The 15,655-nt window shown below is 37.4% G+C and overlaps 1 protein-coding gene across 3 annotated transcripts in view; it reads right to left on the bottom strand.

The window, feature by feature from the left end:
• RNF130 (ring finger protein 130) overlaps positions 1 to 15,655 on the bottom strand; it is a 121,092-nt gene that overhangs the window by 83,853 nt on the left and 21,584 nt on the right. For all 3 annotated transcript variants that reach the window (XM_036847173.1, XM_036847174.1, XM_036847172.1), the window contains exon 2: positions 8,090 to 8,284. In XM_036847173.1, coding sequence (XP_036703068.1) covers positions 8,090 to 8,284 — 195 coding nt within the window. The remainder of the gene's footprint in view (positions 1 to 8,089; positions 8,285 to 15,655) is intronic.

Genomic DNA, 15,655 nt, shown 5'->3' with positions numbered 1-15,655 from the left:
AGCTTAATATAGATACAAATGGTTATATGTAGAAATATTTATAGATATGTGCATATACAGGTATTAGTATACAAACATATATTTCCTTGCTCTGTCAACTGGGAAGCCCCAGAAGCAACAGAACCTTAGTAGTAACAAGTATACCTAATACCCCAGAGCCTGGTTTCTAATATCATTCTCCAGTAAATGGAAACTAGGGTTCCTCGGAGAAATGGCTGATTTTAGGACTGGGACAGGAAACATATACAAGATGATCCTGGAGCTTCTTACAGCACCAGAAAAGAAGGAAGTGCTCAAAAAAGCAAAACAAACAAAAAACCAACACCCATGGTAATGGCAACATGTCAAAGGACACAGGAGTCAACTGAAAGAACTCTCAATGGCCAAAGCTGAAATAATTTGAGCAAAAAAATAAGCAAAGTAACACTGTATTACAATACAAAGTATAAAATAAATATCCATGAGTCCATACTGATACATATAAATGACTGAATAAATTAATAAATAGAGAAGAGATGAATCATCCAGATGAAATAATTCCAAGTAAATATGTAATACTTTACCCTAAGGAGGGGAAGCCTAACTCCCCACTCCTTAAGTGTGGGCTGTGCACAATGACCTCCTGAAGAGTGTTGCATGGAAGAGAGAAAAGAGAAACTTTATTTATTTAGTTATTTATTTTATTATTATAATTTTTTTTGGCTGCATCAGGTCTTAGTTGTGGCACACAGGATCTTTTCGTTGTGGCACGCGGGCTTCTCTCTAGTTGTGGCATGCGGCCTCCAGAGCACGTGGGCTCTGTAGTTGCAGCACACAGGCTCTCTAGTTGTGGCGTGTGGGCTCAGTAGTTGCGGCATGTGGGCTTAGTTGCCCCACGGCATGTGGGATCTTAGATTCCCGACCAGGGATCGAACCTGCATCCCCTGCACTGGAAGGCGGATTCTTAACCAGTGGACCACTAAAGAAGTCCTAAAAGAGAAACTTTATAGTGGAGAAGCCTGACAAACAGCCAGGTGGTCAAGGTCAATATCAACAGTGATCACTCATATTGGTAGTACATGATATGATATGATGAGAATGACACTTTACCTCTGTGGTCTTCCTCCCCAAACCCATATCCTCAGTCTAATCATAAGAAAAACAAACAAATCCCACTGAAGGACATTCTACAAAATACCTGAACAGTAGTCCTCAAAAAACTGTCATAACCAAGAGGAGCCTAAGGAGACATAATGACCAAATGTAATGTGATATCCTGGATGGGATCCTGGAACTAAAAAAGGACATTAGATAAAAACTAAAGAAATCTCAATAAAGTATGGACTTCAGTTAATAATAATGTACCAATATTGGTTCATTAATTATAACAAATGTACCATACTGAAGTAAGATGTTAATAATAAGAGAAACTGGGTGCAGGGTCTATGGGAATTATTTGTACTGTCTTTGCAATTTTTCTGTAAATGTAAATCTGTTCTAAAAGGTTTATTTTTAAAAAGAGTCTTTCTATAAAAGGGTACAACTCATCAGAAAAAAAGGAGGCTAGAAAACAAACAACACTTTTAAAGTGCTGAAACCCAGAATTCTGTACCTATGTCCTTGAAAAATGATGGCAAAAAAAGACACTTTCAGGTAAATGAATCATGAGATCATCACAGCAGATCTGCACTGCAAGAAATGATTAAAATAATTATCTGTATTGAAAGGGAAATGACACCAGATGGAACTTGTAACTGTAGAAAGAAAAAAAGAACACCAGAAATGCTTATATGTGAGTAAATATAAAAGCCTATCACTTTTCCCTTCATCAGTTTTTCTGTTCCCATTACCCTCACCAACAAAGGATCTCTTTTCATTCCTCCTCTAAAGGCTCTGTAGACTTAGAATTTGACAGTAGGTAGAAAAGCCCTCCTAGGGAGAGTCTGTCTAGAAACTCTGGGGGATTTTACACTGTTACAAACATGGAGGGGTGCCTCTGGCATTTAGTAGGCATGGGCCTGGGAGGCTAAACATTCTGTAACTACAAAGGACAGTTCTGCAGAACAAAGAATTATCCTGCCCCGATATGCTTCACATCCCACCCCCTGAAAAACCTGAATTGAGGAGCTCTGTAAGGCATCAATTAAGGGGTAAGGTAGCCTCACCAGACCTCTGACACATGCAGCCAGGCTGCATCATCTTCCTTAGCAGCTGTGCCTTAATTGAGCTTGCAACTGTAAATCCAGGTCATCATCATATGAACAGCTACCAGGTAAAAAATGTCTTTTGTCCTGTAACCTATGGAACTGATTTCTAAGCCAGTATTCTAAACCCCATGCAGATCCTTTATATTATTTTAGCTTCTTCCTCTTCTGTTGCTGGAAAGGATAAGCACACGCAAGATAAAAATGCAAATCAAGGGGCTTCCCTGGTGGCGCAGTGGTTAAGAATCCACCTGCCAATGCAGGGGACCACAGGTTCGAGCCCTGGTCCAGGAAGATCCCACATGCCGCGGAGCAACTAAGCCCGTGAGCCACAACTACTGAAGCCCGCAAGCCTAGAGCCCGTGCTCCGCAACAAGAGAAGCCACCACAATGAGAAGCCTGCGCACCACAATGAAGAATAGCCCCCACTCGCCGCAACTAGAGAAAGCCCACGCAGTAACAAAGATCAAACTCAGCCAATAAATAAATAAATAAATTTTAAAAAGGCAAATCAAGTGATGAGTCCAAACAATTTACTCAGGATGCTGAGCCTGCAATGTCCGTGTTAGACAGGAAGCCTAGAAGATAAGTTGTCTTAAGTATCTGGCAGAGGGAGGGGCTCTCCACTTCCAGAGAAATAAAGGACAAATTTAGAGCTTATAAGAAAAGTTTTTAAACAGAATCATCAGCATTTTTTTAAAAAGCTGTTATTTTTTAAAAGCTACTGCTTATATGTTTCAGTGTCAGATTCTTCTTGATAATTATGAATTTTTGAAAAAGTGGATGGATCATATGGAAGATACAGAAGAGATATATGCAAACTCAGGCAAAAAGATACAATTAAGACTCTATATCCTGCTATAGCAGTACATTTAAAATGCAAGCCCAACCTTTTCTGAGGTAATTAAATCCATATTCAATTAGAACCTAAAAACTTTAAACAGTTAAAACAATAGTATGACTATTATATTGATATTATAATGTATTATTATATATTAATAATATATATTATTAAAAGCCCATTTTCTTGATGGGCTTTAGAATAAAATAACAGATTGACACTAAGTGGCCCCAAATTATGGATATTTAAAGATATTTTGCAATATGTTTGTGATTTATCTTTATTTGTTTTCATAAAGTGTGAATTTTTACTATTCACAAAGTGATTTATTCTATATTTTACAAAGTATGTTTTTTTTCTATTCATTGCTAGATAATAAATATAGAGCTATATATATATTTTTAAAGAGAATATGATGGAAAAAAGGTGAAGAGCTATTTAACTAATTCTATTCAACCAGCCAAAGAAACACTAAGCAGCATTTGATACTGCTAATTGACATAAAGATAGAAAAGCAACATTATTATTTGGTTACATGTTTATCTAAATTACCTCATCTTCCTATTAACAATGAAAAAAATGTCCACAGATTCTTACAGACATACAAATAAAACTATAAAAGAGATCTCCAATTTGACAACGATCTGACACAATTTATGACTGTTAAACAGTAAAGTCTATATCAATTTTTAAAAACCAGGAAAAAAAATCCTTAACTTTCAGACAAATGTGCATTATTTTAAACTATCCAAGAGCCCATAACTTCCCCTTTATACTGCCACATATCTGTTCACTACAAAGAACTTATTCTGCCAACCAGACGTAACAAATAAAACCACAAATTGAGCGGTCTTTCCTGTCAGTGATGTCATGGACACTGCGCCAGAAAAGATGTCCTTCAGTCACCAGATGAAGGGCATTCATTAGAACAAACATGAACAAGCTCCTGAAACATCATCAACAAGGCAAGAAAATGAAATACCTATACTTAACAATGTGGAATTTAAAAATTAGTTATAAAATATATCCTTAAATGGAAAGAAACCTTAACAAAGCTAAACGTCTTCATGAAATCATTTCAATGTAGCACATACTTATTTTGTTCAAGGTATTCTGCTGCCCACTGCAGAGAACAGAAAGATAAGACACAAACTTTAACTTAAAGAAACCCGCAGTCTTCTCTCTACTGCCAGTCTAGTATGCAAATGATGACAACATAAAAGCAAAAGGACAGTACTGTCAAGAGGTACAAAAAGACACCATGAAGACTGCAGGGGCCTTGGATAGTAAACTCACTGAGGGTGTGACCCAGGGGTCTTTTTTTCAACTCCTACCATTTTGTATTAGTTCATGTCACAATGCATAGCACAAAGGTTTCTTTTCTTAAATGAAGGGTGGATAGAATTGACATGAGAGCAAGGGAGGGCTAAAGCATGGATCTTTGGGTCTACCCCTTGAGATGTGGAGTTATATAGGTCACTGGGGGAATCTAGTGACTCTGATGGAAGGGCCCTTGAACCTCATGTAGAAACAGGAAAAGAAGGGGCTCTATGGAGGGAGAGAGAAGCAGTGACACATTAATGAGCCAGGAAAACAAGTGGTTCTCAGAGCATAAAGATTTTCTATGTTGTCGTCCTACATAATAGGGATTCATGGCCTTCCAGAGAATTAGATTTAGAGACGAAAAAGGTCTTCCCACACAGGAGGCAACGTGGCCTACATCACAGAGGAGGTCAGTGAAAAATCTGAGACTAAAACCTAGTTTTCCTGTCTTTACCTATTTCTCAAAGCAAGATCTGTGGGCCAGTGGCATTAGCCTCACCTAGAAACTTATTAAAAATACAGAATCTCAGGCTATACCCCAGACCTACTGAATCAGAATCTGCATTTTAACAAAATTGCCAGGGGATCCACACGCACATCAAAGTTTGAAGAGTATTCCAGAGCATTTATCTAGATGTGAAATTACTGGATCACAATGTGTGAGTTCTTTAATGTATCAGATGGTGCTAAATTTCTCTCCAAAGTATTGTTATCAGTCACTGTCTCACATCATTCTTTCTAATTTTCTGTGTATCTAATTACAACATAAAGCCATTTCCTATTGATCTTACATTCCATTTGCCTTACGAAAGTTCCATTTCCTAAGAATATATCCTCAAACTCTATCCCTAAATTTCCTTATTTGTGTTGTTATATACTAAAATGTGATAAAAGTTACATGGTCAAATAAATTTAGGAAACCATAGGTTAATCAATTAAAACAAGTCTTTAAGACTTCTCAGAGACCTCATTATGTTTATTAGGATAAAAGTGGAATACTTTTCAAGCATTTTCCAAAACTTATTTTATCATTTACCTTTTTTCTCCATGGGTCCTCTATGGATACACTAACATTTCAAGGAACACAGATGGGAAATCTATGTTAATTTATAGAGAATTTCCTCCTTTTTAAAACAAAAATCATTTAAAAAATTCAATACCCTCTCTAATAATCCCCAGATCTTCTCATACTTAAAAGACTCTCATTCTTGCTACTTCTCTGTGGTTCTGTGTATGTAAAATAACATCACAGAGAAAGAAAAATACATTCTGCTCAGCTGAATTTCTCCCTATTCATTTTTCATGTTTTCAGTAAGAAGAAATCAGTAAGGTCCAAAATTTCAAATAGTTTTTCTTACCTCTAAGGCAGCTGAGGAGAGCAAACTGTCACCTGCTCTGAGACCTAAGCAGAAAAACCAGTCTTTTTTAAAAAAATTTTTATTGGAGTATAGTTGATTTACAATGTTGTGTTAGTTTCAGGTGTACAGCAAAGTGAATCAGTTATACATATACATATATCCACTGTTTTTTAGATTCTTTTCCCATATAGGCCATTACAGAGTATTAAGTAGAGTTCCCTGTGCCATACAGTAAGTCTTTATTAGTTATCTATTTTATATATAGTAGTGTGTATATGTCAATCCCAATCTTCCAATTTATCCCCCCACCTTACCCCCTGGTAACCAAAAGTTTAAAAAACCAGTCTTGAATCCAGTGTTCCCACACAAGATGTCCTGCAAAATCAGACTGACCCTTAATTTCCTTTTGGTTTCCCTGAAGAAATGAAAAGTGATCTCTGGATAGTGAAAATCACACGTTCTTTCTATTTTATTCTTTATAACTTTTCTTTAGTTTCAGTTTTTCTACAATGAGCATGTGTTACTTTTGCAATTACAAAAAAAAATTTTGGTTCTAAAACGCTTAATTTGAAGGGAAGAAAACAAGTCAGAGCAATAAAAATTAAATCCGTCTGCATTATCCTATCAAGATACACACAAAAGTATCAATGACCCTCAATTAGGGTGAGATCTTTGCAAGATAACTGTCTAAAATCGATTATGTGAATATTAACTACATGATTAAAATGTTAATTCTTGGGCTTCTTGGGTGGCACAGTGGTTAAGAATCCGCCTGCCAATGCAGGGGACAGGGGTTCGAGCCCTGGTCCAGGAAGATCCCACATGCCGTGGAGCAACTAAGCCTGTGTGCTACAACTGAGCCTGTGCTCTAGAGCCTGCGAACCACAGCTACTGAAGCCCACGCGCCTGGAGCCCGTGCTCCACAACGAGAAGCCACCACAATGAGAAGCCTGCGCACTGCAATGAAGAGTAGCCCCCGTTCACTGCAACTAGAGAAAGTCCGCACGTAGCAACGAAGACCCAACGTAGCCAAAAAAAAAAAAAAGTTAATTCTTTAAATAAGTCATTAATCTTTAAAATTTTTATAAATGCGGAATGAAAGTTTATCTAGGTTTCAACTTTAAAAGAGTGAACTGGTGAACTGAAAGAACACCAAAAAACCTTTGTCTAAGCCTCTCTTCTGCTGGCCTTTGCCTGCTTCAGTCTCCTGGTCTGTAAGTGGGAAAGTACCTGTACCATACATGGTTATGGTGAGGATTGGCTATGAAAATATATAAAAAAGGGGCTCCTCTACATCATATGTCATCAGAGAAACATAAATTAAAACAACCTATTACAACGGCCAAGATACAAAAACTGATAACACTAAATGCTGGTGAGGATGTGGAGCAACAGGAACTCTCATTCACTGCTGGTGGGAATACAAAATGGTACAGCCACTCTGGAAGACAGTTTGACTGTTTCTTACAAAACTGAACATCCTCTTACCATACAACTCAGCAATCATGCTCCTTGGTATTTATCCAGGGGAGCTGGAAACTTATGACCACACAAAAACCTGCACACAGATGTTTATAGTGGCTTTATTCGTAATTGCCAAAACCTGGTAGCAACCAAGATGTCCTTCAGTAGGTGACTTGATAAACTGTGGTACATCCAGACAATGGAATATTATTCAGCACTCAAAAGAAATGAGCTATCAAGTCATGAAAAGACATGGAGGAAACCTAAATGCATATTACTAAATGAAAAAAGCCAGTCTGAAAAAAGCCCAGGTTTTGCTGGGAACATAAAATTGCTCTAAAAAATAAATTCTATTAAAACCCAAAAAAGCTCATAGCCATATAGTGCCTGCCATATATACAGCAGTGCTCAATAAATTGCAACTACTGTTATTAAAACAGGTACATTAGAAATATCCTAAATGCTTCCACAAGAAATGAAGAAATATTATTACTACTGTAATTATAATAATTACTAAGTCAGTTTCAACATTTATCCTGATAAGATAAAAAGCATCCTTCTCAAACAGGTAATCCTTAAGAATCCATGACATAACTTGGATGAATGATTCTAAATCTAATATATTATTTTTCAAAGTTATCAAGTAAAATGTAAAATGACTAAGGATTCAGTCACAGCCAGTTACTTAATAAGTGCAAGTTTTACAGGCTTTTATGGTCACTATTTAAGAAAAAGAAAAAAGTTCAACTAAAGGAAAAAAAGACATGCACCTCAACAAAGAAATGGCAATACCAAAAATAAATATAATCATTGAATTATGTTGGAAATGATATGGTTTGAGCAAGAGGTAGAATTCCTACCTATAAAGCAATCATTTCTCAGAAGAAAAACAAAATCTACAGTTTCCTTTTTTTGTTTACCTGGATGAGTCATGGTGACTGGCTCCTCTTTGGATTTATTATTGTATATGACTACAGCAACTGCATTGTGGAAAGCAGCCCGTGATATTTTCTCTTTAAAGGTGCAATTTCCCCTCTGCAGCAAGGCAATCCACTGTTTGATGTTAGGAGGGACAAAGAACCGTGTTTGAGGATCACAGCCCAGATGATCAGCAACTAAATAGATGAGAAAAGAAAAAGAAAACAGACATTAATTTTTTCAAGTAAATAAAATCAATCAAGTTTTCATCAAAGTGCTCAACTATTCTCTGGATACCATACAGCTCTAAAGCACTGCAAGCAGCTCACTGCCAGCAGAGCTATAAATACATCCACAAAGGACAATGCAATGAATCTGAATCTACATCTGCACAGGGAGAGAGATGCTTCATTAATATGTTACCTGTAATGCAAATTAAAACCATGAAAAATTCTGTTTAACTTGATAGATTGACAAAAATATAAAAGACTGATAATATCCAATGTGGGCTGGTGAAGAGGAGGGAAAAAACGCAAACACAGAGAACCCCCCAGAAACCCAAGTGACTGAGCTACCCTGACTTCTGTAGTTACTCATCTCTTGATCCCCATCTCCCACCATCACCACAAGGAGACTGATTTTGCTTGGGGTAAATGAGGAAGCCAAACTAATCTTCGGTTCAGTTACCCAGCAGTCTTGTTGAAATTCAAGCATGCTTGAACAAATTTCTCAGTAAGTGTCAAAGGAAATTAGAAAAGTTCAGGCCTGTATTTGAAAGTTTAAATAAGCTAAAATAACATGAAACTAGAATTAAGATGTTATTCCTCTAATTTATATTTACTGGTAAATATTACCCTACAATTTCACATTAGGATACATATATTAACTTACTATATCCACTTGTCTAACAAGATACATAAAGACACCAAAACTATCCCTTGGGACAATAAATTACATGGTCATTGTCCTACATTTGGAGGGACAGTTTTTTCAAGTACATTTAAATTTGTACTTGAAGCTCATCAACGTCTGATCCTGCAAATATGGTAATCATAGATCAGGCACTCTTTGCAAATCTTAAAAAGCTGTCCCGGTTGCTCTTTCCACTCCTCATCCTCGCATTTATAACAGGTTAAAATGAAAAGGGAAGGGCAGTTCAGAAGGAGGAAAAGTCACAAATGTTATTTTCAAGACTGCAGGTAGGCAGTTCCAGAGGACAATGGGCCCAAGTCCTCCTGGAGCCGGTCGCCAGTACTTTGAGGGCTGAGAGGGAGGGAGGGAGAGGAACACAGCACAAAAGGGTAACACTAGAAGCAAATAAATAATGAAAATATTAAATAAATATTAATCAATAATAAAGTGTATAAAAAGACAACACCAGTGGGGAAATGTTTGCTTTCTACACCCCAGAAGCACACTGCTTAGCAAAAGAAATTCTCTTATTATCATGGTGATGGATGGCAATGAGAGCATATTTGCTACCAGAGGTCTCCTAATACACAGTAAGTGGGAGATAAATGATTTCACAATTCTCCATGATTGATATTGTCGACGACTATGACTCATCCTTTTCCTTAAACAGTTTCTGCATTCTGAAACTTTAGTCCTTTCTCAAATTAAACAGAGAGAAAAAAGCTTATGTAATGATTTTAGTAGTCAACTATTGAAAGACACAGTCAAGGCATCATGAAACTTTGAAATCCTGAAACAGACTGTTTACTTTCAGTAATATCTGTTTCACAGATAATTATGCTGTTTAAAAATATAAGCGTTTAGCCAATGTGTTATGATAACCTGTCTTGGGAAAATTTTCAAGAATATCTGAAGAGATCTGTATGCTTGTCTTCTGTGAAACATTCACTATTTTTCCTGTGACTTATCCTGTCCTCCCTATGATTTCTTACTCATTCACAGTGTAGTAAAGAGAAAACAACACAGTTATGGAAGCAGCAAGACCTGGGATCCAAATTCTAGATCAACGATTTATTAGTCGAGCACTGTCACAGGTTCAATTTTCTGATCTTCTATTTCTACTAATTTATAAAGACTGTATGTGTCAATCCCAATCTTCCAATTTGGGATTGACACATACACACTACTGTATATAAGATAGATAACTAATAAGGACCTACTGTACAGCACAAGGAACTCTACTCAATACTCTGTAATGGCCTATATGGGAAAAGAATCTAAAAAAGAGTGGATACATGTATTTCTATTACAGATTCACTTTGCTGTACACCTGAAACTAACACAACACTGTAAATCAATTATACTCCAATTAAAAAAAAAAAACAGATTGAAATACAATTCTTACCTTACCAGAGTTATGTATGTGAAAAAGTCTATAATAATTCTTCTACCCTTGAGTGCTGAAAAAATTAACTTCCCTTCCCTTAGTTTTCTGGGTGCCATCCTATCTTGTCCTAGTGATCCAGCTTGGTGCCATGGGGATGTTCTACACAAATGTGTGTGAAGTCTACCCACAGCCCGGCAGCACACCTCCACTCCATACCCTTTGCTCCTAATAGCTACCACAGCCCAGCAGCATGCCTCCACCCCATATACCTTGCTCCTAATAGCTACCACTCCATTTCATTCTTTCTCCCTGATGCTCTGACAGTATCACTGTCCACTTAGAAGAACAGCAGTTTACTAATTGTCACAATGTCTAACACTGAAAAGACACACCGAGGGGAGCAACAACAGAGCAAAATCAAATACACTGAAGGAAAACTTTAAAATTCTCTTAAGGATTGCCCGCCCACTAAGAACAGATTCTATGAACAACTGCATCATCAAAACAAATGCCAACAACAGACTGTATGAGCAAAAGAATGTTCCTGCTCCCCCAAATTTATCCAAATCATCATTCACAAAAGGTCTTTGAAAACATTTATATCAGTAAGAATATAATATGCAATAATAAGAAACTCCAGTTCTTGTTCAAGGAAGTAGTTATTCAGAAAAAGAAAATAAGGGGTTTTCATAATCACTTAGTACCATGGTATGCTTATTTTATCTATCTATTCTTTTCTGTAATTAAAAAATAACCTGAACAATGAAAATAATGTCAACAGCTCTAAAACAAATTCCCAAGAGGACTGATGACTGATTGTGATTAAGTGGCACTACTGCAAAATTTAATACCAGTTGTTCATACTTGAAGCAATTTATTAAGTGAAGACATGGTAGAATGGCATAAAAGATCTATGAACTAGTAAATTTTTTTTCATTAAAAGTCATAATGAAAATGTGAAATTATAGGTGATATAAAACATTAAAGTATTTTACAATTTTATCTGTCAATTATACCTCAGTAAATCTGGAAAAAAATTTTACATTACTGGAAAACTTCAGTTTTTTTCTGTATGGCCTTTCCTGTTGAGTCCAGAAATAGTTACAAGACTTTTATTTATTCCTTGACAAGAACCAAACAATTCTGGACAGGAACAATTATGGAATCCTCATCTCAACGAATATTAGCTTAAATGCTCAGCAACGTACTAAATACCAAAGAGAAATACAATAGAACCAAACACCTTGGTCTTAAATGTTAAAGAACCACTAAATGTATTGAGGAGGCATGCCTGGCACAGAAATTAAATATCAGCAAGGTAGTTTAAAGTGCTAACACAGAGAGTGCTTAGAAATTTAGGAAAGGAAAAGAGCAACATAATGGTTAAGGTTTAGTGGAAGTTGGAGGCTAAAACACTTGAAAACTGCTCAAGCAGAAAGGAGGCGGGTGTACAAGACTAGCACAAGAACACAGAACAAAGATTAAGAGCCTCTCTCCAACTCTTGTGAAAATCAAATAAGATGATATATTGAAAGGCTGATACTAAATATTTGAATATTTAAAGGGCTCTCTGAGTGGATAAGTAAATAAATAAAATCTCTCTTCCCTACCCCAGAGCAGCCTGAAGTTCTCCACTTTGATTAATTTCACTTAATAATTTCACCCCATTTCTTAAAAATGCAAACACCCCATCTGCTAAGTAGTGATGTCCACATTGTTGTGTGGGTGATGTTTCCTCCTGCGCCCTGAGAACTTGCAAGAGCCTTGTGGGGCTAGGGCACTTGATGGATGGTTGCTGGATTCCTTAGGCACGCAGCACAGGTACCCCAATGTGACTCTTGCTCTCAGAGGCTGCGTGTCTTGTTTCCTCCACCTTAAACGCCAATCCCACCACTCCTTTGCTGACCACCTCCTAAGCCTCAGGATTGTGCTAAAATATCTTCTCTGGAACGTCTTCCCAGTCTCCTAAGGCTGAGTTGGGTGCTTTATTCATGTTTCCATGGTACCCTGAGATTCCATTTATTTTAGCATTTATCACACTTTATTAGTAACTGGCTGTTTATTCTGAGTCTCTCCTAAAGCATGAGATCTAGCATCTCCGCCAGTATCTCTGGCATACAGAAGACGCTTAACTTACCTGATGACGGGAGCAAGAGAAGAATGACAGAGGGAGATTAAGCAAGACCTGATATAAAGAAAAAGCTTGTGCCAAAGACCTCTCTGTTTCATGTGGTAATGTTCTGACAGGGGTAATGTTCTATCAGTTGTTTCCTACAAAAGAAGTAAAAATAAAAATGAGCCTAACTAGTTACCCTAAATTTAGATGTTTCCATTATCAGTACGTTCTGATTATTTGCTTTTCTGTTTTCACATTAATTATAATCTCTTTAATCTTTAGATTTCTTACTTCTACCTTGTCTTTATTTTCTGTTTGTTAAATTTTAATTTTATGATTCAAAGGAAAAAATACAATTCTTTATTTTTGTTCCCAACTTTTTTTTTTAAATTGAAGTATAATTGATTTACAATGTTGTACTAGTTTCAGGTGTACAGCAAAGTGATTCAGTTATATATATATATATGCGTGTGTGTGTGTACGTGTATGTATGTGTGTATATGTATATACATATATATATATATCCTTTTTCAGATTGTTTTCCATTATAGGTTATTAAAAGATACTGAATATAGTTCCCTGTGCTATACAGTAGGTCCTTGTTGTTTATTTTATATATAGTAGTGCGTATCCGTTAATCCCAAATTTCTCCCTCCTGCCCTTTCCCCTTTGGTAACCACAAGTTTGTTTTTCACCCAACTTCTTAATTTAATACATTCAGCTACTGGACTTAAGTATCTAGCTTTTGGGGTTTTCCTGGTGGCACAGTGGTTGAGAATCTGCCTGCCAATGCAGGGGACACGGGTTCGAGCCCTGGTCTGGGAAGATCCCACATGCCGCGGAGCAACTAGGCCCGTGAGTCACAATTACTGAGCCTGCGTGTCTGGAGCCTGTGCTCCGCAACAAGAGAGGCCGTGATAATGAGAGGCCCACGCACCGCGATGAAGAGTGGCCCCCGCTTGCCGCAACTAGAGAAAGCCCTCGCACAGAAACGAAGACCCAACACAGCCATAAATAAATAAATAAATAAATAAACCCAAAGTTAAAAAAAAAAAGTATCTAGCTTTTATCCCTTCACACTTCCATGGATAAATTTACTTTCTTACTATTTCTACACTTTCACTTAAATCTAACATCTTATTTCTCTTTATAACTTATCTTTATCAGTTATTTAGTCTAGTTGAAAATGTTTACTCTTCCTTTTGTTTTAATTTTCTGTTAACTTATTTGTAAGTTTCAATTTTTTTCTTAACCTTGTATATACTTTTTAAAATCCCCCCCACCCCATACTTCTGTTACATTTTTTTTCTGTTAGGATCTGTTATCATAATGGTCTGCAAAATGATCTGGACCCTAGCCCTTCTTGATTTCTCAGGAACCTTGTATTAATGATCATTCCCTCTTTTTCTTTTTCCTCTCATTTAAACCTGCCTGTCTCTTCCATCTTAAAAATAAAGGAGAAGAAGAAAGAAAGATATCTCAAAAGATTCCCTTTTACTGCCACTGTTCTCAAGAGCTGCTTGTACCTGTGATTCTCATCTCCTCAGTATCCACCCATTCCTCATCACATTTTAATCTCTGCATCCAGCCACTCCACTAAAAGTGCTCTGATTAAAAGGCACCAATAACCTCAGTGTTGCTAAATCCCAGGACATGCCTAATCCTCTTCCAAACTGACCTTGCAGCAACATCTGTCCCAGCTGAGCACTCTTCTCTCTTGGCTCTCAGGACTCTCATCCTCCTGGCTTTCCTCTTCCTCCTCTTCCTTCACAGCCCTCCTTCCTAGTCTTCTTGACTGACTCCATTCCCTCCACATGAGCACTCAAACCACTTGGACGTAGGTCTAAGACTCTCCAGAGCTAGAATTCTCTCTACGTTGATGGCAGACTTTTTTTACTGGAATAACGATGCTTACTAACATTTAATGCCAATCAGCCCTTTTCTGAGACACTATTTTTCAAATTTTACTTCTATAAATCCATAGTTTCCAATATATACAACTAAATCAGAATGCTAAGAATCAGGAGAGGACTACAGATAATTACACGCAGGGAAGAGATGGTCTTGCTTTGATGAGCTAACAGACATCCTTGAATGTCTTTACTGGTTCACACAGAAGGAGGCACAGGAGAGCACCTGTAGGCAGGTGTATGGACAGTCACTTTCTAATTTATTTGTTTCCTGGCAGCTTTGCCCCACTTCCAGGCAAGGCCATGGGATCACCTTGAGGTTTCAAATGGATTCTATCAGTTGCCAAAAAAACCCACCCCAAACCAAAACCAGAAACAGAAACCTAATTTAATTTGGGCATCACCTCTACACAGTCATATGCTTTAACTGACACCTACTTGAGAGCAAGCTTTAGGGGGGAGGGAGGCAGACAGATGACCTAAGATGAGGCACACAGAAGTTAAATTACATATGAAGGAGAGGCCTTTTCTCTGTTTTCCACAGGATGTGAATAAGGAAACATGTGACTCCAGTTGTTGCCGGCAGTCATTTTGTGATAAAGAGGGGAACAATCTTAGGATAAAGTTAAAGCTATGATGGCAAAGGGACACTGAAAGGGACAAGATCCTTGGTAACACTGCTGAGCGCTGAATCTCTGAACCCTGAAAGCTGCCCTACCTTGGAGTTTCCAGTTCTGATACAGGATTAATGTCCTCCTTATCTGTAATCAATCTAAGCAGGAATTTGTTACTTGGAGCACTCACACTCCTCATGTGAGTCAAGCGGCAAAGGTCAAGACTGGGGCTTTATCCCTGCTGAGGGGCTCTCTTAATCCATCGGGATCCTTGGCAACTCAAGCCCAACAAGAAGATCAAATCATAAGAAGAAAGCTTCTTGGAAAAGTCCTTTGACACAGGGAGGCAGCTGTGAAGCCAATTCTTTGCCTCCCTCCCTCCCTTGAGGGGAGTGGTAGCTATTCAGGAGTGGAGAGCTTCACTTGAAGACTAACATTTAAAGCAAGGGTTCTTGACAAGGATACATGGGTAGAATCCAGGAGGCCAGGGAAATCGTCTTTACTTTCACTAAACGCTAACTGACATTTAGCATTTTCTTCATCTATAACTCTGTAACCAATAGCAACTACATTAATTTTTGTTATCTCAAAATACTGGTAATTAAAGTTATTAAACCCACACCAAGAGC

Source organism: Balaenoptera musculus, chromosome 3, assembly GCF_009873245.2.
Source record: "Balaenoptera musculus isolate JJ_BM4_2016_0621 chromosome 3, mBalMus1.pri.v3, whole genome shotgun sequence".
Taxonomy (NCBI): domain Eukaryota; kingdom Metazoa; phylum Chordata; class Mammalia; order Artiodactyla; family Balaenopteridae; genus Balaenoptera; species Balaenoptera musculus.
The sequence above is the reverse complement of the archived record's forward strand: the minus strand, read 5'-3'. Positions and strand labels throughout refer to the sequence as shown.